The sequence below is a fragment of the Equus przewalskii genome, chromosome 6 (assembly GCF_037783145.1).
Source record: "Equus przewalskii isolate Varuska chromosome 6, EquPr2, whole genome shotgun sequence".
NCBI lineage: Eukaryota > Metazoa > Chordata > Mammalia > Perissodactyla > Equidae > Equus > Equus przewalskii.
Genome location: NC_091836.1, coordinates 15,838,044 through 15,863,652, shown reverse-complemented (window position 1 = coordinate 15,863,652; position 25,609 = coordinate 15,838,044). Strand labels below are relative to the sequence as shown.

The window sequence follows — 25,609 nt, the reverse complement described above, 5'->3', positions numbered from 1 at the left end:
TAAGGCTCAGAGAGGTTAAGCAAATTGTTCAACTTCACAGAACTAGCACAAACAGGAGTTGAACCTATATTTTGAAGTATCTGGAAAATTCTGAAGCTATTATGCATCCATCAAAATATGCGCAACTATTTGAGATTTCATATGATTTAACGAGAGAGGGGATAGATTAAAGAAATGAATTTCTGTATTTTAAGTGAATGAAATTCTTTGTATGAAATTTTGAGTAAACAATGTAGCTAAAACCTTTTCATATCTCCTTATAGTGTCTGGTACATACAGGGCCCCCAATAAATGTAAGGATTCCCTGATCTATTAGTGTTTCCTAAATAGGAATATCATTCCAAAGTAATTATGTTAGGACTTCTGATTCAGGTCTTGAAAAGGAAAGTGGTATGTGCTAGGTCATCTCTTCTGAAACAAGCATATGCGTATATGAGTAAAAATTTTATTTAGTATCTTCTTTCATTTTGTTCAATTTCCTTTCTGGGCATCAGGGGCCCATTAGGTCTTTATTTTTCTGCCAAAAAAGTCAACAGAGGCTAGAAAAACCTTCAGCTTACTGAAGCTGTTGATTAGAAATTTAGCCAGACTTTTTGCACAACTAGGGCCTACACAGTTATCGGCATTCAGATGAGTGGTATATACAGCATAAGAGAAATAAGGTGGAAGAGCAATGAGAGAGAAAGGCTAGGCTTTTCTTGAACAGAAGCTTTCATGGCTGCTCAGTTTTACCCAGTTTCTCTGAGTGTATCTCATTTTGCTTTTCTTTCATGTCAAATCCAAATAAGAAGCAAATCCTCAACACTTTCCCAGTCTCCTCATTTACTCGGTCCCCAATCTGACAATTTGTCCATGAGTAGCCCTTCAAACATTGCACACTTGGAGAGACTTAATACAAAGTTTGGGTTACTATGGGTGAAGAAAATACCAAATCTTTCCAATATAATAAAAAATAAGTTCTAGTCGATCCTTAATGGGGATTTGTGGGGCATCTTTGATAAACAGCTTTATGGACTCCCAGGTGTTCAATTGTGAATAAAAATGGAATGATCAGAGAAGTGGAATATAGCCTCTTACTTCTGCCTTAAGAGTATATAACCTACCACTTTTTCTTTTGTTTTTTGCTGAGGAAGATTTGACCTGAGCTAACATCAGTGCCAGTCTTCCTCTATTTTGTACATGGTTCACCAGCACAGCATGGCTGCCGAGTAGTCTAGGTCCATACCTGGGAACTGAACCTGAACTACTAAAGTGGAGCGTGCTGAACTTAACCACTAGGCCATGGGGCCGGCCCTTATAACCTACCATCTTTATTATCAGCTACTGTGCTCTGTGGGACAGTAATTCCTTAAAAGTTATTTTAAATGCATTACTTTTTTTTTTACTTGAGGTAACATTAGTTTATAGCATTATTTCTTAATTATTATGAGTTTATTACTACACTTTCCATAATGAATAGTTCTACATATGCTCCATTATTTCAGGAAAGAACTCCATCTCTGTCTAATGTTGCCACATTAGGTCTTACTTATGAAAATGTTTGTGTAAATGGATTAAGATGATTTTCAATCAATAAAGTGTACTCTTCCTACCAAGGAAAAATTTTTTTGGATTATTTGTATTTAGCAAAAGTGAAATTGTTGAAATAGTGCTTCTTAGAAAGGCTTCAAGATTTTCTAAAAATTACAAATATAATCATTACAATTACTATTGAAAACAGTTAAAATAATAAAATTAGTAGTATCAACCAAACTTATTTGATTATACTATCAACCAAAGTATAACCAAAGTTATTTACATAGCATGTAGATATTTGCTTTTCTCAAAAGAATGTTTTTTTTTCAGTTTTTTTATTGTAGTAACATTGGTTTATGACACTATATAAATTTCAGGTGTACATCATCATATATTTTGTTATCCTCCAAAGAATCTTAATGGATGTAGATAATTTACCCCATAGGTAAAATTCTTAAAAGGGGAAATTAAGGTATTATTCAGTTCAGAAAAAAATGAGTAAATTTAATGGCTGCGCAGTTTCAAGTTTATTAAAAATAACAGTTAAAAACTAATTGAGTTATAAGTACTTTGGAGGCAGGTATAGGTCTGGGAGAATTTAATATTTGGTACAAGGAAGAAAATAAATATATGGCTATTTTCTATATATTTATGTACATATACATACATAATACATTATATATAAATGTGTATATTGTTGTCCATGCACGTGTATTTATGTACATATACATACATAATACATTATATATAAATGTGTATACTGTTGTCCATGCACGTGTATCTATGTACAGTCATGAGCTGCTAATGATGTTTTGGTCAATGGACTGCACGTGGCTGTGGTCCTATAAGCTTAGTAGCATATAGCCGAGGTGTGTAGTAGGCCATACCATCTAGGTTTGCGTAAGCATAATCTATGATGTTCACACAACGATGAAATCACCTAGTGACACACTTCTTGGAACGTATCCTGGGCATTAAGTGACGCATGACTGTGTAGTGCATCTACAGAATTCTACATAGAGAAGATAACATATGAAACATCTCATATAAAGTATGAAAAGCAACCTCTGGAAAGATCAAGTGTGCTAAGTAAATTGTTTTAGGTTTGTAACATAATTCTGATGCTACAATGAATAAATTTGGATTTATGGAAAATTTTCCTAAAGGATTATTATGTTCATAAGATGGTAGGAAATACCTTCTTAGTTGAATAATGCATCATAAGCATCATTTAACTTTAGTTGTAAGGATTTGGGGAAAAATGCGCTTGGCTGAAATATCACTGCATTCTCTCTCCTTTTCCAGCGAGTTCAGTAGCCAAAGAAAGTAGTGAGATTACAGAGGACAACATCACCCTCTCTTCTCCCAAGGTCCACAGCGAACTGCCTTTTCCTCAGTTGCTGCACTTATCAAACCACAAGCACAGATTTGGCTTCCTTCCATTGTTTATGGAAATTATTATTTTGAATGCAAAAAGTTAAATCAGTATGGCCACAGCTTCATGAGTTTTACAAAATTATTAGTCACTAACACTTAAAAGACAAAAACATGATGAACTTCTGAATCTTAAACTTTAGACCTTTCAACTTTGTAGTCATGATTCTCATGTAATGAGATTGCCAATTTTACTTTTTGTTTAGACTTAGCTAAGTTATATGCAGTATGACTATATTCAGGTAGAACAAATTAATCATTAAAATGAAGATCACATTATGGACATACAACATTGTTATAAGAAAAAATAAATTTCAACAGTACAAAAAGCTAAAGCCACATTTTATTTAAGAATGATATCTAATGTACTTATTTATTATGTTTCTTGTCTGCTTTCCCTCACTAGACTGTAAGTTAACTGAGTGCAGGATTTTTGTCTGATTTGTTCTCTGACATATCCCCGGGGTTATAACTGTGCCTAGCACATAGCAGACGCTTAATAAATATTTATGAATGAATAAATGAATTTCTCAATAAATTTTATTTAACAATAGCATATACCATTACAGTGTATCAACATATAAATAACAACATACACAAAGGAAAGACAAATGGGAGAACAGCAACACCAAATCAATTTCGATCAAAATGAATGACTTCCAGTGCCGCAATACCCTCAGCCTTCTTCTGTGTCTAGATATTTTATCTTGCATGTATTACAATGTCTAACTCCATCTATGTTGGGAGTTTTCAACTGAATCTGGGGGATTATTATACACAGATGCCAACATCTCATTCATCTACAAGGAATTGCATTTCTTTCTAAATGAATGAGGTGGTAGAGATGTCATAGGTCCCAGGCTACCATTTTCAAAAAAGCAAACATAAGAAACACTTTCAGGAAAAGATTCTAGCATGTTTCTTTTGAATTACTGAATGATTATGTAGTTGCAAAGGCCAGAGGTATTATTTATATGAAGATTACATTTTTATACAAAAGACAGATACTAGTATTGCACTATTTTGATAGCAAAAATATTGTTGAGATCACTGTCAAACAACAGATAACTTTACAGAATATTTTTTATGTGTATAGGAAACAGTTGGATTTTTCAATCATTTTCACTTATTTTTTGATAGCATGCTTTCTGAAAACTAGCCATGCTTTCAAAAGTAATTCAGTATTTTGGTTTTAAGAATTATATCCCCAGCCCTTTAATAACAGGGATGGAAAGGACATTCTCTACATTATACCTATAATGCACATTAAAACACTTTATTTCACACAGAACAGGCAAAATTTCAAAAAACCTTTAAAGAAAACAACTGTATATATTGAGAAAAACACACAAATTCATAGATCCTACTTTTAAAAAATCTACCCTTGGAATTAGGAGTGATATAATTCCATAATTTTACGTACAATGACCTCATTTCAAGATAGGGGAATTGCTATGTTAGAATCACTAAGTGATTTTTTTTTCAACCTCTATTTATTTTCTTGAGAAAGATGAGGATTAATTCTTCTTTTGTTCTAGTATCTCAGAAAAGTCACAGAACTTTAAAAAAATTTTTTTTCTGGTAGTCCAGAGTTGGTCATCCAAGAAGAATCCCACATGAATAATTAGCTTAAATTGACTACACAGGAGAACAAGCCTTGAGCCTTAGTTAGGAATGGTCGAAGAGCGTGGAACTCATTTCTTTCTTGATCAGTTTCTTAAAATAGGGTTCTTCATCAGAGGCTGAAAAGAGGAGGACTGTACTGAAGTATGACTTTCCATTACTGTGTCTTTTTTAGGAAAAGAAATATATATATTGCTTTTCAAGTCCCATGCAAATATTACACAATTAAGTTAGAAGGTATATATTACACAAAAACTGCTGTTGATTGGTTTGCATTCTAAAATCACAAACTTCCAATCAAGTTTTGGCAGATTAACATTAAATTGCTAGCTGGTGATGCAACATAGATAAAACTAATTGCAAAGTACAAAAGTTTCTCCCTGGCGTTTTTATGCTTTGACCTCAATGCCAAAGTTTTGGAAATAGCTCAACATTACTAAAAACCTAAAACTAAAATTACATAAGCTAAAAACTAAATTACACAAATAGTTCCACTTTATTTAGAACAAGAGCTTAATAAACAAATATTTGTTCTGTCTAATGAGACAGTGAGCTGAGGATATATAATTTTAAATTAGATAGAAAAAGTCACCGATTGTTGATCTCCTTTGACGAGCTTTGACTCTAAAGGGCATGTTTGACTTTAGAAGAGAAAACCATGTAAGATATTTCATGAGAGTTTCTTCGAAAAAGCAGCCTTAAAATTTAGAGAATTTTTCATTTTACGAGGTGAATGAATATTTTCCTTAATTCCTAAAAGTCCGATAAATTATGTGGTGTATTTGTCACCAGCCAATGAGAAAAATAATCGGTGCAAAAAAGCCTTTTCGCATTAAAAATAAACACAAAACAAAATTTATTTCTAAAACATTCCATTGTATAAAGCATGCTCATTAAAATCTTCATTCATATCTCCACTATTATAGACAGACAATGCAAATCACTATCTGATAATTAAACTATCTGGAAATTATCATTTTAAACACTATTAACTATTATTACATTGATGTTTTAAAAAACATAACAATAATATGGTGTTTACTACTGGATATTTTTATGTCATTGGTCATTGATATTTTTCATGTTCATTCTTTTGTTCTTTGGAGTCTTAGCATTTCATACATTTCCAAGTAAAGTTTGACAGTTTCAATTTTTAACATCTGAGCACTTTTCTAAGAAGAATACAGCAAAAGACAATACAAATGAAAGTACTGAATATACTCAAAGCTCAGGACAAACCTATTCAAAGCCTCAATGGACTTTCGTGGATCAGAACACCCATGCCACCACTGTTCAGAAGCAGCTTTTCCCCGCTCTGTTCACCATAGCTGGGGAATTAAAATTGCCTGTGGACAAAACGGAACAGCATAAAGCATAGACCGAAACTTACCATAATTGTGGTTACAACCACTGTTCTGTTCTCAATAGCTGCAGTGTCATTGCCAAGAGTGGGGACATCTTGAATTAAGACTAACTTATCCATATCATTCCAGTAACCAACCTGCCAAACAGAGAAAATTCTTGAAAACACATTTTAGAAGAATTTCTCTAGTTCTTATTGGAACAATGAGGGGTATTAATAAGAAAGCAAACAAAACAAATTTAAAAAACAGATGAAAAAAGGTATTTGGAAGTTTTCTTAATGATGGTGAGCCAGTTTCCTAAGGTTAGTGATACTGCCTGGTTATACATTTGGCAACTTTACTATTTACAATCACGGAGTAGCCAAGACATTGGGAATGAGTGGTTCAAAAAAGAATATGGATACAGATGGAATACCACTTCATGATGCTCTTCTCTTCTAGTAAGATTGACCGAACACCCTAAAATCAATTTCCATGATTTTATCAATAACATTACAGGTTTTATGGTAAAGGGAAGAGCCAGATTTACAAAGGGAACATATACAGGATATTTTCAAGCAAAAAAGGCTTTTATATTTTTAAAGCAATATAGAAATAGTTTTTGGTTTAATATAACCGAGCCACTAGGTTAGGGAACAATCTTACCATTTCTAAAATGCTAAATACGTCAGAGATTAATATTAATGAAGAATATTTTCATTCTCAACGATTACATTTAAATTTGTACTTTTTCATTTTTAATTCCTTATATTACTTTCTACTTTAGACGTGAAACAAACTCCTTTCCATAAAATATTTCAAATAATTAGTTAAGCACTTTACAAAGTAGTAAACTATAACGGGATCATCGTTAAGGAAATGTAGGGTTCTTTGTAGCATGCAGAGCGTTAAGTGATAGTAACAGCTACCACTTCCTGACTGCTGGCTCTGTGACAGACACTGCATTCGAGGCTTCTTTTTATATACATCTTAAAGGTCATACATACAGCAAATGTAGAGGTAGGTGCAATTATTATCCATATTTTGGAGATGAGGACCCATATTAGAAGGTTAAATAAATTGCACGAGTTATACTCTAGTCAGGCCAGAATTAAAAACTCAGTCTGTATGACATCAAGTCCATATATTTTGCTTTTATCCTACACAACCTCCCCAAATGGGTGTTCATTTAACGCTTGCCAAATTTTGTTCTTGAATTTCTGGATGCAGTTGATAAAACTCATTTCTCCAATAAAATATATGTAGATGCTCACTGGTCTGTATTCACTCTTTGTTCTAATATGTTTTGGAAGTCTCTCTTGCTTCCTCCAAGTTTCTTAACTGTCATGTTAGTATTTGTGAACATAACAAAATGAAGCAAGCATTAACAGGTCAGAAAGAGGCACTATATTATTCACAAATGTTTCATATGTAATTCAATAACAGAATAGATGGAGAAAAAGAAGTTTCATTAACATGGCTTGCTATACTTCTTAGTTTTATCCAAAATTATGAGTATATATTAATTCAGCAATTATTGTCAATTGTCTATACAAATCCATTTATAGCTGACATTTATTTAATGGTTCAGTAAAAAAATTAAAAAACAAGTATATTTTTGAGACCTACCCTCTCCTCAATTCCTACATGTACTTAAAAAATAAAAACCCTGTTTTTATTGTTTTTCCTGTTAATTCTCCTTTCCACATGACAGTTACATGACATGAAAATGAGTTTTAGAGTTTAGCACTTCATTAGGATATAGCCACCTTCTAAATCTCAGCCGCCCATTCTCCAAGAAAGACAATTTTTCTTCACTAATGAATTCCCACAACAGAAAAACCACGGATTTGGGACACATTCTGGAGAGTCTTCAGATGCTGGAAAGATCTTGACGTTTTGCATTCAAAAACAACCTGTGGGTTCACGACTATCTATTCCCAAAGGATAAATGATTTAGAAGTGCTGGCAAATTAAAATAATATGCAAAATTTTACCCAATTGTATCTATTTGCCTTATATTAACTTGTAATTCTAGTGAAAAAAGAAAGACACAGTTTGTGATGTGGGATCAATTAATGATAGATGTCATGTGGGCTATGGACTTACTGGGAAATAAGACTTTACTGGGTGGACAGTGATCCAGGGGTCACTCCCAAAGGAATCCTAACATTTGGACCTAGAACCCAACTCAAGATGGAGTTTTCCTTTTTAGTTCTTCACAACCTTTACAATCCTCTAAGAACTTTCCCCAAGCCCTATCTCATTTAATCAGACAGGGAACTAGGCAGCTTTCCTAGAGACAGAAATTGGGGGAAAACAGTTTTATAATTCCAGAGCAAAAGTATGGAAGCATTTAAACCACTAAATTGCCAAGGGGTGTCAGAAAATATTTGTCCTCTTTGACCTCCTAAAGCTGAATTGCGTGCAAATACAACCATAATATAATGTATGAGGAAACTTCTCTGTATTTACGCAGACTTTGCCTGAAATGTAGCATTTGGAGGGGCTGTGAGGAGACCCTGTTCTACTCAAAGCTGGTTCCTTGGAGAGTTGATTTGACCTGACCAGATGTGTCCTGAAAAACATGGCTTAATTCCAATACCAGCCCCAAAGAAAGCCCTTCTGGGCCCTGGGATGGGTACTATTTCATAGTCGTTAAGAGCGTGAGCTCAGGAGCCAGGTGAACCTTGGTTTCCAGCCCAGCTCCACTTCTTTCAAGTAGAACATCCCTGGGTAAGTCGCTTGTTTCTCTGAGCCTTCCCTTTCTCTTCTATAAAATGAGAAAAATATATCTTACGTTTAGGTTGTTGTGAGGATTAACTGAAAAAATGCACATCAATTCTCCATTATTGTGTCTGGCATATAACCTGCTTTCAATCAATATAATTTTTATAATTAAGAATTCCTGAAACTATGTAAGTCTGTCCCAGAGCATCCCCTCTCGGGGTCACTGGAATGACAAGATTCCACCATACTTAAGAGCTGGGACTTCAGAAAGAGCTTTGTGGCTCTGCTTAATGAGACTCTCCATCAGTTTTCCTGTTACAGAAGTCAGACAAATGGATGGGTTGGCTCTCTGATCTATTTTCAAAGATAACTCCCTTGCTGGCAAGTGTTCAAATTACAAGAACGATTGCTCACTTTTCAGACATATTGCCAAGTCTCACTAGCAGAATGTTTCTCATGGCAGTTTATTTTTAAGTTTAATATTCCTGACAGGATGCCCAAGTTGATCGTTGCCACAGAAAAACGAAGACAGATGAGTCTACACCATTTTACATTGCATATTTCTTTTGAGTCTTAGACGAATGTCAGCTGAGTGTGAAGATTCTCCCATCTTACTCTTTAACTTTCTCCTAAGAAAATCTTAACTTTTGTAGCCATCAGGATTCAAAAGTTTCAGTACTATAAAGAGCCCAATTGATATATCACTAGTTACCACCAGCTTCCTTTCTCAGTACAGTCATGAGCTGCATAATGATATTTCCACAAAGATGGACTGCATATACGATGGTAGTCCCATAAGATTAGTACCACATAGCCTAGGTGTGTAGTAGGCTATACCATCTAGGATGGTGTAAGTATACTCTGTGATGTTTGTACAACGACGGGATCATCCAACACTTTTCACAGAATGTATCCCCGTCGTTAAGCAACACATGACTGTAGTCTTTCTTTTATAGAGAGATCATTTTGCTTCTTATATTTACTGTTTTGTGAAATATAGAATTGTCTTTTGCATTTTACAAAGCTTCTGCTTCAGTGACTAACTTCGCGAGATCTGGTTTGTAGCAGGAAAGTGTGCCTGTTTTCCCTCTGCCCACCAATGTTTTTAGGGGCCTGGGGAGTATTCTGTCTGCTCTACAGCTAGCAGAGGGACTTTGCCGAAAATGGGCCTCCCTCTTTTTTTCATGTTGCTGGCTGTGTGCTGATAGGGAGTGTAAAGTTGGTGTTTACATGCAACTTCCTAAATTTCTTGTTGGCAGCATGTCTCAGTCCCTTGCTGCAGGCAGTGTCTTTAGCGGAGCCCATCAGGCAGCTTGGCTTCCAAGGTCTGTCATCCATCTCCTGCCCTACCTGCTCTGCATCTCCAGCCCACCCCGTATTAGCTGGCAGCTTGCACTGAAGGAAATGCCACTAAGAGTCTGAAAAGCTAGAGATGGTTTTCATGGCAGCTCCAAATCTCTCCTTCTCGTGTATATACAGAAACACATGCTATGACAGACTGGAGCAAAACACAACTCAGAAAGCTCTGCCATTTTTCATGTAAGACTTTAACTGTCCTACCTCCAGCTTGTCTTCAGGTTCTTGCCTCTTCCATTTCTACCTATCCGAACTCTAACTTCATGGCTAACTTTAAATCCCACCTCCTCCACACATGCCTTCTCCTTAACTATCATATGAAATTTATTATGTTCTACTCCACTAGAAAATAAACTCCTTTACAGCAGGGTCTACTCAGGTGAGGTAATGATGTAGAGAGGTTCTGAATGAAAATCTTGTTTTTCTTACTTACAGGCCTTGGACAAGTAATTATAACCTACTGGATCATAATTTTCTCACTGGAAAAAGGGAGATAATAGTACTCACACTGTAGGTTTGTTGTGAGGATTGAATTACACCAAGTCAAGTGGTTGGGACACAGCAGGAATTTCATAAATTGTAGCTACCATTATTATAATAAAGCAGGAAAGTGTATTTGGGAATGTTTTCTTAAATAGCCAAGCATCGAAACAAATAGAGTTTGTAGATAAAGTAACTTGAACATCTCTTTCCTTGAGCATCCTAGCTAATCTTAGAGAAAAGAACTGTTAAAAATTATATGTGTTACAACCTCCCAAAACCGAATCAAGAAGAAATAATTGGAATAAACCAATCCCAAGTAAAGAGATTTAAACAGTAATGAAAAACCTCCCCCAAAATAAAAGTCCAGGGCCAGACGGCTTCTCTGGAGAATGCTACCGAACATTCAAAGAAGATTTAATACCTATCCTTCTTGAACTACTCCAGAAAATTGAGGAAGATGGAGCACTTCCTAATACATTCTATGAGGCTAACATCACCCTGATCCCAAAACCAGACAAAGACAGCACAAAGAAGGAAAGCTATAGGCCAATATCACTGATGAACATAGACGCAAAAATCCTCAACAAAATATTGGCAAACTGAATACAGCAATACATTAAAAAGATAATACACCATGATCAAGTGGGATTTATACCAGGGACACAGGGATGCTTCAACAACCACAAGTCAATCAATGTGATACACCACATTAACAAAATGAGGAATGAAAACTACATGATCATCTCAATAGACACAGAGAAAGCATTTGACAAAATCCAACATTCATTTCTGATAAAAACTCTCAATAAAATGGGTGTAGAAGGAAAGTACCTCAACATAATAAAGGCCATATATGACAAACCCACAGCCAACATCATACTCAATGGGGAAAAACTGGAAGCCATCCCTCTGAGGACAGGAAGAAGACATGGTGCCAATGCTCACCACTCTTATTCAACATAGTACTGTAGGTTTTGTCCAGAGGAATTAGGCAAGAAAAAGAAATAAAAGGAATCCAAATAGTCAATGAAGAAGTGATCTCACTGTTTGCAGATGACATGATCTTATATATAGAAAACCCTAAAAAATCCATCAGAAAGCTGCTAGAAGTAATCAACGATTACAGCACAGTCGCAGGGTACAAAAGCAACTTACATAAATCAGTTGCATTTCTATACTTTAATAACTAACAGAAAGAGAACTGAAGAGCACAATCCCATTCACAATTACAGCAAAAAGAATAAAATATCTTGGAATAAATTTAACCAAGGAAGCGAAAGGCTTATACAATGAAAACTACTTGACTTTCCTGAAAGAAATTGATGACGACATAAAGAAATGGAAAGTTATTCCATGCACATGGATTGGAGAATAAATACAGTTAATGTCCATACTACCTAAAGCTAACTACAGCTTCAATGCAATCCCAATCAGAATCCCAATGACATTCTTCACATAAATAGAACAAAGAATCCTAAAATTCATATGGGGCAACAAAAGACCCAGAATTGCTAAATCAATCCTGAGAAAAAAGAGCAAAGCTTGAGGCATCACAATCCCTGACTTCAAAATATACTACAAAGCTATGGTAATCAAAACAGCATGGTGCTGGTAAAAAAACAGGCACACAGATCAATGGAACACAATTGAAAGCCCAGAAATAAAACCACACATCTATGGACAGCTAATCTTCAACAAAGGACCTGAGAACATACAGTGGAGAAAGGAAAGTCTCTTTAACAAATGGTGTTGGGAAAACTGGTCAGCTGCATGTAAAAGAATGAAAATAGACCATTCTTTTATGCCATTCACAAAAATACACTCAAAATGGACCAAAGACTTATAGGTAAGACCTGAAACCATAAGACTTCTAGAAGAAAATATAAGCAGTACACTCTTTGACATCAGTCTTAAAAGGATCTTTTTCAATACTATGTCTTCTCAGACAAAGGAAAAAACAGAAAGAATAAACAAATGGGACTTCATCAGACTAAAGAGCTTCTACAAGGCAAGGGAAAACAGGATTGAAACAAAAACACAATCCACCAACTGGGAAAAAATATTTGCAAATCATATATCCAACAAAAAGCTAATCTCCATAATATATAAAGAACTCACACAACTCAATAACAAAAAGTCAAATAACCAAATCAAAAAATGGGCAGGGGATATGAACAGACATTTCTCCACAGAAGATATACAGATGGCCAATAGGCACGTGAAAAGATGCTCATCATCATTGATCATTAGGGAAAAGCAAATCAAAACTACACTAAGCTTTCACCTTACATCTGTTAGAATGGCTAAAATTATCAAGACAAAAAATAACAAATGTAGGAGAGGCTGTGGAGAAAAAGGAACCCTCATCCACTGCTGGTGGGAATGCAAACTGGTGCAGACACTATGGAAAACAGTATGGAGACTTCTCAAAATATTAAAAATAGAAACACCATATGATCCAGCCCTCCCACTACTGGGTACCTATCCAAAGAATTTGAAATCAGCAATTCAAAGGGACTCATGCACCCCTATGTTCATTGCAGCGTTATTCACAATAGCCAAGATGTGGAAGCAACCTAAGTGCCCATTAACTGATGAATGGATAAAGAAGATGTGGTATATATATACAATGGAATACTACTCAGCCATAAAAAAGGATAAAATTGTCCCATTCACCTCAACGTGGATGGACCTTGAGGGTATTATGTTAAGCGAAATAAGCTGGATAGAGAAAGACAAACTCTGTATGACTCCACTCATATGCGGAAGATAAACACATAGACAAAGAGAACAGATTAGTGGTTACTAGGTGAAAGAGGAGTGGGGGCTGGGCACAAAGAGTGCAGTGGTGCACCTATAATGAGACTGACAAATAATAATGTACAACTGAAATTTCACAAGGTTGTAAACTATCATAAACTCAATAAAAAAATTATGTTAATATATAATGTTTATAGCCAATTACTGTGGTGGGATTGTACGGTTCCATTATATAAAGCACTTTTTCGATGTGAGGAAGAGCACTGACTTGCCTGTCACATTGTAAGACCAGCAGAGTTACCTTCTGAAATCTTTAGACCTTCAGGTTCCTGAACAACCTCCTTGGTGCCTCACTTGGAGTTTCATAGATGTTTCTCTCTCTTCTCAGCTTAACAATAATCTTAATAATCTTATCTTCTGCCTGCTCTCTCCTTTGCTCATTTGAATGTGTTTACATGTTTACTTCAAGAACATTCAGCCTGTTCTAAATATGCCCACCCATTAGAAGTAGTTTTCTTAGTTCTTTCTCTAACAGTTTCACAAATGACCACATGGAGGTGAGTATGTCTCTTAGCTGCATTGTGTGCTTCCTGCTGAGTAAATTTTGTTTTGTGGGATTCATTTAAGTGTTTTTTTTTTTTAAATATTGCTTCCATTTTGGATAAAGGATATAAACAGTGCATAAATTACTTTGTTTCAGTTTTGGCACACCATTGAATATCAATTATATGACACAAGAATTTATTTCCTCACAGATTATCAAGAAAGCACTATTTGTAAGTACTCACATTTAAAAAAAAACGTAGAAGATCCAGCTACCTTTTACCTATAAGCCTTTAAAAATGTCAAAAGCAAACTAAGAAAATAGTTTGAGTGTGGCTCACCTTTCTAGGTCCTGTGCTCTTCAGCTCAAACACATCCATTGTGTAATTGACCCTACGTCCATAGTGGTCAAACTGAACATTCCCTGTCAGCCCTTGAATTCGAACCTATGAACGAAAAAGAAAACCCACATATGTGTTCATTTGCCAGTTCACTTATAGAAATCTCGACTTCATCTGCGAGGCTTATGACTACGTGGAGGTGTGGAACTATAAACTATAAGCAACTCACCAAAAACCCATGGGGTGTTTGAGCTACTGGAATAGAATCTGAAAGAAGACTATCAAAGGAATGTATAAGAAGTTCTGCTATATACCTGGAAGATGAATATGTTTTGGTTTTTATATCATAAAATTTCCATTGGAACTAACAGAATACTGCCTCAATATTGAAGTATTGTTTATAATAAAGGAATGGAAATATGGTTTGTTTATAGTTACTTTTCAGTTTCATTTGTATATCCACACAATAGATTAAATAGCCCTGATAACCACACCAGATCATATTTCTCTTTGATAATATTAAAATTAAGATACAAGAAGTTCAAAATGTAACTATATTTTTGAAAATATTCAAGTGTACTTTATTCCATATCTTTATTAAATTCACTTTTACTTATGTTCTGAACCTATGACATTTCAGAACATTTAAAACATAATATTAAATATATAAATAAATTTACATTAATTATTTAAAAATAGTGTTGGTATAACTATAAATGACTAAAATAAACAAATTACCTAATCCAAAGTTACCAGGCAATTTAAAGATCTACTAAGGTAATCATTAGTAGTGTTTGCCAGATATTTCTGGTTCTTCCGCATTCTAGGCCCAAGGTTGCCTTGTACTTCTTGGACCTCTTGTGGTTAGCTAGGTCTATGTCACTCTTTCTGACAAATGAGTTGTAAATTGATGTGATGAATGTCACTACTGAACTGGAGCATTTAATTGCCAGTTCGAAATCTCCCCACAATTCCATTTCCCTTTGCAGCATGCAAGATGGTATCTCCTGTCAGCCTGGGCCCCTGAACGACAACAATTAACATAATGCCCCTACTAATCTAGTGTATGTGAGAAATACTCTTGTGTTGTTTTAAGCCACTGGGCCTTGGGGTTGTTTATTACTGTGGCATAACCTAGCTTATCCTGACTAAGCATCTACATAAGATACAAACATCAGTATTCTTATTTAGAAATGTCTCAGAAATGGTAATGGCTTGATATATTAAAATGGCAATTGTAATATATATTTATTCTCAGATAATTCTGTGTTCTTCAATATTCTGCCTAAACAAGACTGTGGAATAAATTGAACTTAAATAAAATTGTGAGTTACCTGTTTGAGTGTCCTCTCCATGTCAATTCCCTGGCCCCATGGAGCAGCAGGATTTGCCAGACAATCTCCGGCATTGCCTCTCCTCGAAATATCAATTTTCTGCCTTCTAAGATTTCGGAAAGTTTCGGCCATCACGAGGACTCCATCATAAGTCAGAGCAGACGTGTACTAACAAAATAAGAGTAATTATAACAGTAAACATTAAAATCTTATCAACCACCAAGAATGGTCTGGGGGCTCTGTTGCTCTATGACGTAAAGCATCATCTTGTCTGAAGGACAGTTAAATTACCCATAATTAATTGACTCTAGCTTCTGAAATTTCTATTATTGCTTTATTACAAAGACTGTATACCAAACCTTACCATTCTGATTTAAAAAGGAGAAAATACTTCTTCGGAAGTATAGAAATTCTAATACACAGTTTTACATCAGTTGGGAGAAGCAAGACATCTAGGTTAGGTCTTTCTGTTGTGTCCAAGTAGAAACAGTGGAAGTATAAAGAGCTAAGCACAGTATTGCCTCAGTCTGCCTCGTGGTCTGTTGCTGTGCCTGAGCCCCAGGAGGCCAGGGATGTCTCACTCCTCCTCCAAAATTCCCAGCAGGGCCCCCTGAAATTTTATATATGTTTATTGATTTGAAGTGTATATCTTTATTCAGTTCCTCAGAAGAATGGGGAGGGATGTTCGTCGTTACTCAGATATAGGATGCCAGAAATAACATCTACATATTTAACAAACGTGTGTGCCCCAGTCCCTGTGCTGAATAGGAATGAGTATCGCTGTGCCCATGCCCTTTGAGTGTACTCAGAAACGTTGAGTCATTTCTCTAAGCTTCCACTGTAACCTGGGATCAAAGTGGAGAAGTGAAGTACAGACATCTGCTTTCTGATGATTCCCCCTCTTCTGCTTCTCTTTGAGGTATGATGGAGCCTCCAGGAAGAGATCATTAAGGTTAGGAGAGGAACTGAGGAAAAACTGAGAAAATGTAATTCATTTAAACTGAAAATAAAAAGAACAAGGAATACATGTACAGTTTGATTACAGAACTCCTTAACACATGGAAAATGTGGCACATTTTCTTGAAGCATCAACTGCTAATCATGACAAAAAAACCACATTATCCCTCTCAGGAGTTCCATATGGTCAACTCCATATGACTAAGACATTCTAAGCCTATAGTAAGGATAGTTTTGTGCTATGGAATACGGAAGATGATCTCCTTGATTAGCTCCTTGTAAACAAAGAAAAATCATCTGAAATTCAAATTGTAGATAGAAAACTTGGGCAAAATGACTACTAGGTATGGCAACCAGCATTCCAGGGAAGAGGAAGACCAAAACATGGAGAAGATAAAGAATATCAGTTCTAACGAAGAACCTTTCAATGGTAGAGGACCCAGTTCAAAAGCTTTCAGTAGAAAGATTTATGTGAGACGTGGAAATTGAGAGCTTTGCAATATATCTTCAAGGACATGACAAAATAGGCTTAAGGATAGGCATACACTCTCACAATCGGGGTGGGGTGGCTGAAGGAGATTAAGGTGCTTAAGCAGTGCTAAACCAAACAGGAATATACCTCCTTCTCTGCCTGGACCAACATGTCTTTGAGTAGAGAAAGCCATCAAATCATCTTCTTGTAAGGGAAGAAAATAAATCAAGAAAAAAAGTGAAACCTACTAAGGACATAAAGGGCAAGAGAAAAATGCAATGCTAGTATTTTAGGATCAAGAGAGGAAAAAAGAAAAAGAAAAATATTGTTACTTTTTTAATGGGGAGAAAAAAGCTAAGAAGAGATGGCACCAAAAAGCGAATGCACTTGCTGTGTTTTAAAAAGTCCATCCGTTTTTATCAAACAAGTGAATTAGAAAAAAGAACAGATATCCTACAGAGCAGAACAGAGCAGAGCAAAACAGACATTTGGCCAGAGCAGCAAAGGCCTTTGACAGGTCGTAGAGCTGATAGATGGAAAGAAGTAGTAGTTTCAATCAGTTTTACCTTTCAAAGGATTTCATTCTTTTCCACGTGCCTTATTGTGCTGAAGTCTAAGAAATCATATTTATGGGCACACACTTCTAGATGGCATCTGGAAAATTCTTACTAAATAAACACTTCACTTTGGGGCAGGGTAAAACCAGGTCTTGGCCTAGAGTCATTTTTGCTTTAGCCAGAAATTAGAAGGGTGGAATGAGTTATGTTTACCAAGAGTGTAGATAACAAGACAGAATTTGGCAGAATCATTGTGCAGTGACAAGAGTCTTGCCTTTGAGAAGAAAGAACTAGATGAATTCTAATTCTGCTATTCATAGTTTTACAGGAATGTGGAGTACAATCTTCAGCAATGGAACACAAAACTCAGCAAAACCAAATTTAAAAAGGTAGTAAGGACTATCTCCTGTGGTTGTGGTGAGGATGAAATTTCATATCATATCTGAGAACTTTTTGGAAAATGTGCTAGGCACTAGCTAGGAATGGTGAGGACTCCAAAGATGCATAATAGACACACACACGTTCCTAGCTGCAGTCAAGCAAGGCAACACTCTGCCTCCTTACTTCAGCTTATACTTTAGACAAGCGTCCTTTTTGTGGTCTCTCTAATGCCAGGTTTTCACAGTTTTATGCTTTTTCTGACTATTTCACTGTTTAAAGTGGCCCAAAAGTGCAGTGCTGAAGTGCTGTCTACTGTTCCTTAGTGCAGGTAGGCAACGGTGTGCCTTATGGAGAAAATACGTATGTTAGATAAGCTTTGTTCAGGCATGAGTTATAGTACTGTTGGCCGTGACTTCAGTGTTAACTATATTGGAAAACTTTTTACAAGAATATATTGTCAATGAGAGATTAGTAAAAGTTGTTAAAAATGATAATGTCTTATTATGTAGGAGCTCGAAACCGCGAAGTTGGAGTTTAAGAAACAATATGCTATTATTTACATGATGTCTAAGGAAGTCACCTATCTTTTCAGGTGAGGAAAAAATGTGCTTCTGATCAGAAATTTACCAGCTTCTGTTGCGGATTCCAATAACATACTGCTGCAATGTCCATCAGAAAAAATTAAACAACCTGACCTTTTGCTATTAATTTGGAAAAGAAATTTTGCATAAGCTTGTACATTTTACATTTGTACCAATTTACCTACTCATTATAAATCACATTGCAAATATTGTTTTTATTTGAGTGGAATAATTACCAATGGTTGTTCATATTTGAAATATTTAGTTAACAAAAAGTTTCTTAAAAGTATACAATTTTTTTGCAGAAATTCATATGTGAAATAATAATAATAGAAAACTATTTGAGCTAATGTCTAACAACTGTACTCAAATATAGAAATTAGAAATTACTAAGAGCTTGTGAAGCACAATGATAGTGACTAAATGCTTCTGCCCTATGCCACTCTACGTCTGACAAAATATTATTAGAAGAACAACATAATGAACTTTCTAACTTAAATTTTAAAAATACTAAAAATATGTAAGATAAAAACAAACAAATACCTTTGGAGGAGTCTCAGATCCTGGATACTCCCTCTGATCTAGTTTCTTCCAACGATCCATTAGTTTGGTTACCATAGGTGTATTAAAATCTACCAACTGAAATCCTGTAACATTGGCTCCACCATGGATAAACCTCTCAAGAGAAATATCCTTGAATCCCTACAAAAATCAACATGACAGTTTAAGTTTAGTTCATTGTTATACATTTCAGCTCTTCACTGGTAACACAAATCAATAACCAATATATACATCTTACTAGATTTCTAATACAGCAATGGCTGGAAACAGATGGAAGATCCAGTTATATCAATTTATCTGTTAAATTCTGTCATTCAAAATCTAATACATGAGAAAAGGATATGAATGTTTTCAATTCAGTTCACCTCAATTCAACAAGTATTTCCTGAATGCCTTTTATGAGGCATGGAGGGGGATGTAGGAGATGAATACGGTAGCATTAAAGAGTCTCCTGTTGAAGGGATAATTGCCCTCTGATGTAGATAAATAGAAACATGTCTATGTGAAGGTAATATCAAGGTATGAAGGTACTCTGAGTGTGTGACGGGTAACACCATGTTAGGGGGATTCAATTTAATTACAAAGTGATCTAAAAGCAGACACAGCTGGTAATTTGAAAAAGGGAGGGTGAAAGCTTTGATTACATCAGTCCCTACAAACCTCATAGTCCTGGGAAAGGGAAACGGAAGAGAAAAGAGCAAGATAGGCCATTCATGGAGCCTTGAATGGTAGGAGAAAAGATGGTGTCTATCAGGTGGAGTGAGGAAGCTGGGAAGAAAGGGTGTTACCTTTTTTGGTCCAGTGGTAGTTATCTGAGTTTCAAAAATTCTGGAAAGTTATTTTCTATCTGTCTGTCTATCTATCTATCTGTCTATCTATCTTCTATCTAGTTTGCTTTACACCTGTTCCCTTTTTTCCCCACTAAGTATTTACAGTACCTTACAAAATTACACACTCAGTACAAAGTGTAAAACAAATGAACAATTACCAGAAGAGAGCAAAAAGCATATTAGTGTAGTGATAGTAAAAGTAAAGGTATTAGCTCAGAGAAAAATAAACACACAAACACACACACACACATGCACAGATGCACATCAGTTTGTATGACTGTATTTGCTTTCCTTCTTGTTTTCTCTTAGTATTTAGTAAAGTTTCTTTTGCAAATGTGAATTTGGTTCAGTTGTGTTGAGGGGACCAAGGGAAAGAAAGTGCTCTGTCTTTTTTTTTTTTTTTTTTGAAGTGAAATATGCAGCAGAGACCGTGCAGTTGCAGTCGTAGTAGGAATCAGTGCTGGAATAGGGGAGAAGAGGGAGACTGATGTTGTCTCTCCTCCCGAATGGGTCTCAGCCGTGATTTGGGAAACGTCTGTGTGTGCTTTTTTTTTTTTTTAAATAACAAAGGAGGTTGTACTAGCCAATATACGCACATTGCTGTTTGGTTATTTACGAAGATGCAGACCAGTGTATCGGCAACTAAGCAAAGTGACTATTGGGAGTCCCAGGAGTGCTGATCAGCTAATAGCTAATACTGATGCTGGGCTTATTATTATGTGCCAGGCACTGTGCTAAGCCCATTACACAGATTATCTATCTAGTTTAGTTCTCATAACAAGCTTAAGAGGTAGATCCTATTACTAGCCTTATCTTACAAATAAGGAAACCAAGCTCGTGGGTCAAAGAAAAACTATTCAAGATCACCCAGCAAATACATATTAGAACTACATGACTCTCGAGTTTGACATTTTTACCCCATGCTGCTGCATATTCTTACACAAACATGTGTGATCTTAATTTTGGTAATTTTGCAAATACCAAAGGAGAGTCAGGGTGATACTGTAGACAATAGCCCAGGCTCCGAATCCCACTTCTGTGACTTTCTGGCCTTAGGTTTCCCACATGCAAAGTGAGAATGATAATGCTATAGTAGTTAGCACATCTGGTTTGAATTCAGTAAATGCTAGCTATTAGTAATTAATTCATTCAACAAATATTTATTTCATGCCTAGTAGGTGCCAGCTAATTTGACAGCTCATCAGTAACATTCTCATTTCACTGGGGAAGAAACCAGACACCAGAAAGCAAATCTATGTTTTTAAAATGGGAAAACACTGTCCATCAATCCCTAGCTGGTAAAATGTCAGTTGAACATTTATTTGCCTGTACGAGAATATAGGGCAGCCGCACAGGCAGGCAAATAATTTCAGTTTTCCAAAAGCCACAGTGATTCAACTGTTGCATTAGTTGCTAATTGATGACATTATTTTCTTTCAGCAGTGGCTGAAATAGAAGGCCTGCCTAGCTTTCTTTCATAACATTGTCCCACAGCTGCAAGACACAGGCAAAGCTGCAGCCTTCAGAAAAATCATCTGATGCAAAGTCTAGCGACAAATAACAATCCACATTTCTCTGATTCCATCCTGCAGACACGCTGAAGGTAAAGGAAAAAATATTACCATATCTGACTATAAACTCCTTTCAGTTATGAGCTGAATGAATGGTGCGTGGCTCAGCCAATTTTAGCCATGTCTGTTTGAGTACAGGAAATAGTTTTCCTTTCGTATATTTTTAAATGATTTTATACAGAAAATTGATGGGCTCAAGAGCGTGAAGCAGTTTCCTTGGAAATGGTTACTTTGGTGGCCATTTAGATTTCAGTTTTTATCCACAGAATATTGTGGAACTGAAAGTTCTGGGCGATATTGTAATAAAACTGTATCTACAATGTGGGGAGGGGAAACAATGGCTAAGACACTGAGTAAACAATGCCCCTGAGGGAAGAGGGGAGAGCAGGGGAGAGGTGTTCTGTGCTGAAAAGGGCTCTTCAACAATGCTTGCATTGCACAGTGGTTTGTGACCTCTGAAGCCAAGATTAATTTCCAATTTGGTTTTCCTTTAAATTTCTATTTACTGTTCATACATCCTCTGGGGGAAAAGAAAATTAATGAATTATAGGACTTCAGATATCTTGATGACTATTGGTGTAAATCCATAGGTCCATCGCATTATAGGTGCTTAACAAACACTCATCCTTTAAGTTTTATCTAATTCAGATACATTTCTGCTGTTTTGCATTTCAGGTTTATAAGTTGACTAAATCATATTGAGACAGCTCTAGTGTAGTTAACAGAAGGAATGCCAAGCAGAATGGGAGAGATTCCCTCTCAATATCTTTTAAAAATTAGGTTGCTAAGAAACTGATTTAAAGTATGCATTTTTCATGGTCAAGTAGATGATGGAGTCAGACATGCTCAATGCAAAAAAGTTAAAATATAGGACGCACAAAGGAAAAAGTTAAACAATGTCTCCAAGTTCACAGAATCTTAACTGGGTCATTGCACTTGAGTGAAAATGTGCGAGACTGCAAATTTGAGGAACTGAGTTCTAGTCCACATTCTGACACTAACTAGACGCCTAAATGTGGACATCACTTTACTCTCTGTATCTTAATTTCCTTACCTTCTAAATGAGGCATGAATGGGGTGTGCATGTGTGTGTGTGTGTCTATGTGTGATGTGGTGAGGGATAGGTAAGGAATAGATTCAGTTAAACTTTAATGATATACCCTGAACATTCTAGAACTTTACACTACTTTATGACAGAGCAGGTGTTTTCCTAGATGTAAACTGAATACATGTGAAAAAATTGAAAATCTAAATGAGAGCAAGATTTTAAGAATTTGCCTTGCAGGTGGAATAAATGTAAACAGTTCCTTGTTGCTATTGGTGTCCATATTTAAATTATCTGACTGTTGGATGAGGGGTGAAGAAAGACTTGAATATAAATACAGAGAATGTTTGTAAGGCCAGACCCCCTTTAAGGGTGGTATAGGAAATGCTTAAATGAATAGTTACTTTGTGGCTATATAAGCTATTCACTAATTTTGGAATTTATTTATTTATTTTCATTTATTTATTCTTTTCAATCGGATAGGACAGAGTTTCAATGTTGCTTTTGATATTTCATGGTATATACATATATATATATACACCACATCCTCTCTATCCATTCACTCATTGATGGACGCCTCAGGTTGTTTCCGTACCTTGGTTATTTTGAATAATGCTGCAATGAACATGGAGTACAGATATCTCTTTGAGATAATTATTTTGTTTCCTTTGGATATATACCCAGAACTGGGATTGTAGGATCATGTGGTAGCTCTAGTTTTAATTTCTTAAGAAAACTCCCTGCTTTTTCCATAGTGGCTGTTCCCATTTCTCCACGTTTTCACCAACGTTTGTTATTTGTTGTCTTTTTAATAACAGCCATCCTAACAGGTGTGAGGTGGTATCTCATTGTAGTTTTGATTTGCGTTTCCCTGATGATTAGTGATGTGGAGTACCTTTTCATGTACTGTGACCATTTGTATGTCTTCTTTGGAAAAATGTCTATTCTTTGCCCATTTTTACATTTTAAATTTCTTGTGTTGCTCTTGAGTTGTATGAATTCCTAGTATATTTGGGATATTAACCCCTTATTAGATATGTTATTTTTAAGTATTTTCTTCCATACCTCAGGTTGCCTTTTAATTTTGTTGATGGTTTCCTTTGCTATGCGTAAGCATTTTAATTTGAGGTAGTTCCCCTTATTTACTTCTGCTTTTGTTGCCTTTGATTTTGGTATCAAATCCAAAAAGTCATTGCCAACATCAGTGTCAAGGAGCTTACCCCTATGTTTTTTCTTTTAAGATTTTAAGTCTACTTTCTAGCCTTTAATCAACTCTGAGTTGATATTTGTGTATGGTGTAAGATAGGGAGGGGTCCAGTTTCATTCTTTTGCATATGGATATCCCCACTGTATATTCCTGGCTTTTTTGTCAAAAATTAAATGCATGGGTTTATTTGTGAACTCTCTGTTTTGTCCCATTGATCTATGTATCTGTTTTCAGCCCAATACCATACTGTTTTGATTACTATAGCTCTGTTATATAGTTTGAAATCAGGAAATGTGATACCTCCTACTTTGTTTTTCTTTCTCAAGGTTACTTTGCATATTCTGGGTCTTTCGTGGTTCCACATAAATTTTAGGATTGTTTTTTCTATTTCTGTGAAAAATGACATTGGAATTTTGATAGGGATTACACTGAATCTATAGATTGTTTTGAGTAGCATGGACATTTTAACAATATTAATTCTTCCAATCCATGAACAGATAATATCTTTCCATTTATTTGTGCCTTCAGTTTCTTTTAGTGTACAGGTCTTTGACCTCCTCAGTTAAATTTATAACTAAATATTTTATTGTTTTGGTGCTATTGTAAATAGGATTGTTTTCTGTTTTTCTTTGTTAGATGTTTCATTGGTAGTTTGTAGAAATGCAACTGATTTTTTTATCTTGATTTTGTATCCTGAAACTTTACTGAAATTATTTATTATTTCTAATAGCTTTTTGGTGGAATCTTTAGGGTTTTCTGTATATAATATCATGTCATGTGTAAACAGAGACAATTTCACTTTTTCCTTGCTGATTTTGATGGCTTTTATTTCCTTTTTTTTACCTAATTGCTCTGGATAGGACTTCCAGTACTATGTTGGATAAAAATGGTGAGAGTGGGCATCCTTGTCTGGTTCCTGATCTTAGAGGAAGATTTCAACTTTTCTCCATCAAATATGATGTTAGCTATGCGTTTGTCATATATAGCCTTTATTATACATTTAGTTTGTTGGGAGTTTTTATCAGGAATGATGTTGAATCTTTCCAAATACTTTTTCTGCACCTATTGAGATAATCATGTGATTTTTATCCTTCATTTTGTTACTGTGGTGTATCACATTTATTTAATTTTGTATGTTGAACTATTCTGTGATAAATCCCACTTGATCTTGGTGTATGATCCTTTTAATGTACTGTTGAATTCAGTTTTCTGATATTTTATTGAGGATGTTTGTATCTATGTTCATCAAGGACATTGGCCTGTAATTTTCTTTTCTTATAGTGTCCTTGTCTGGCTTTGGTATCAGGGTAATGCTGGCCTCACAAAAATGAGTTTGGAAGTGTTCCCTCCTCTTCTAATTTTTTGAAGAGTATCAGAAAGATTAGTATTAATTCTTCTTTAATTTTTTGGTGGAATTCACCAGTGACGTGATCTGGTCTTGGATTTTTGTTTGTTAGGAGGTTTTTGATTACTGATTCAATCTCCTTGCTTGTTATTGGTCTGTTCAATTTTCTATTTTATCATGAATCAGTCTTGGTATGTCATATGTCTTAGGAATTTATCAATTTTTTCTAGATTATCTAATTTCTTGCCATATAATTGTTCATAATAGTTTCCTGTGATCCTTATTATTTCTGTGTTATCAGTGGTAATGTCTCATTTTTCATTCTAAATTTTATTTATTTGAATCTTCTCTCTTTTTTCTTGTTAGCATAGCAGAAGATTTGTCAAATTTTGTCTTTTCAAAAAAATCAGCTCTTAGTTTCATTGATCTTTTCTACTGTATTTTTAGTCTCTTTTTCATTTATTTCTGCTCTGATCTTTGTTATTTCCTTCCTTCTGCTAAATTTGTGCTTAGTTTCTTCTTCCTGTAAGTCTTCAAAGTGTAAAATTACGTTGTTTATTTGAGAACTTTCTTTATTCTTAATGTAGTATTTAATGCTATAAATGTCCCTCTTATAACTGCTTTTCCTGCATCCCATAAG

General features: G+C 35.3%; 1 protein-coding gene across 30 annotated transcripts in view; it reads right to left on the bottom strand.

The window, feature by feature from the left end:
• Positions 1 to 25,609, bottom strand: part of GRIA4 (glutamate ionotropic receptor AMPA type subunit 4) — a 368,773-nt gene that overhangs the window by 58,563 nt on the left and 284,601 nt on the right. For 29 of the 30 annotated variants that reach the window (XR_011540831.1, XR_011540825.1, XR_011540824.1 and 26 more), the window contains 4 exons: positions 18,954 to 19,112; positions 15,463 to 15,630; positions 14,129 to 14,233; positions 5,963 to 6,073 (listed from right to left, as the gene is read on the bottom strand). Coding sequence is in view for 19 of the 30 variants with exons in the window: in XM_070623039.1 (XP_070479140.1) it covers positions 5,963 to 6,073; positions 14,129 to 14,233; positions 15,463 to 15,630; positions 18,954 to 19,112 (543 nt within the window). In the remaining 11 variants the exon portion in view is untranslated. Of the gene's footprint in view, positions 1 to 3,471; positions 4,692 to 5,962; positions 6,074 to 14,128; positions 14,234 to 15,462; positions 15,631 to 18,953; positions 19,113 to 25,609 lie in introns of those variants that run through there. The other variant, XM_070623046.1, reaches the window with a different exon arrangement.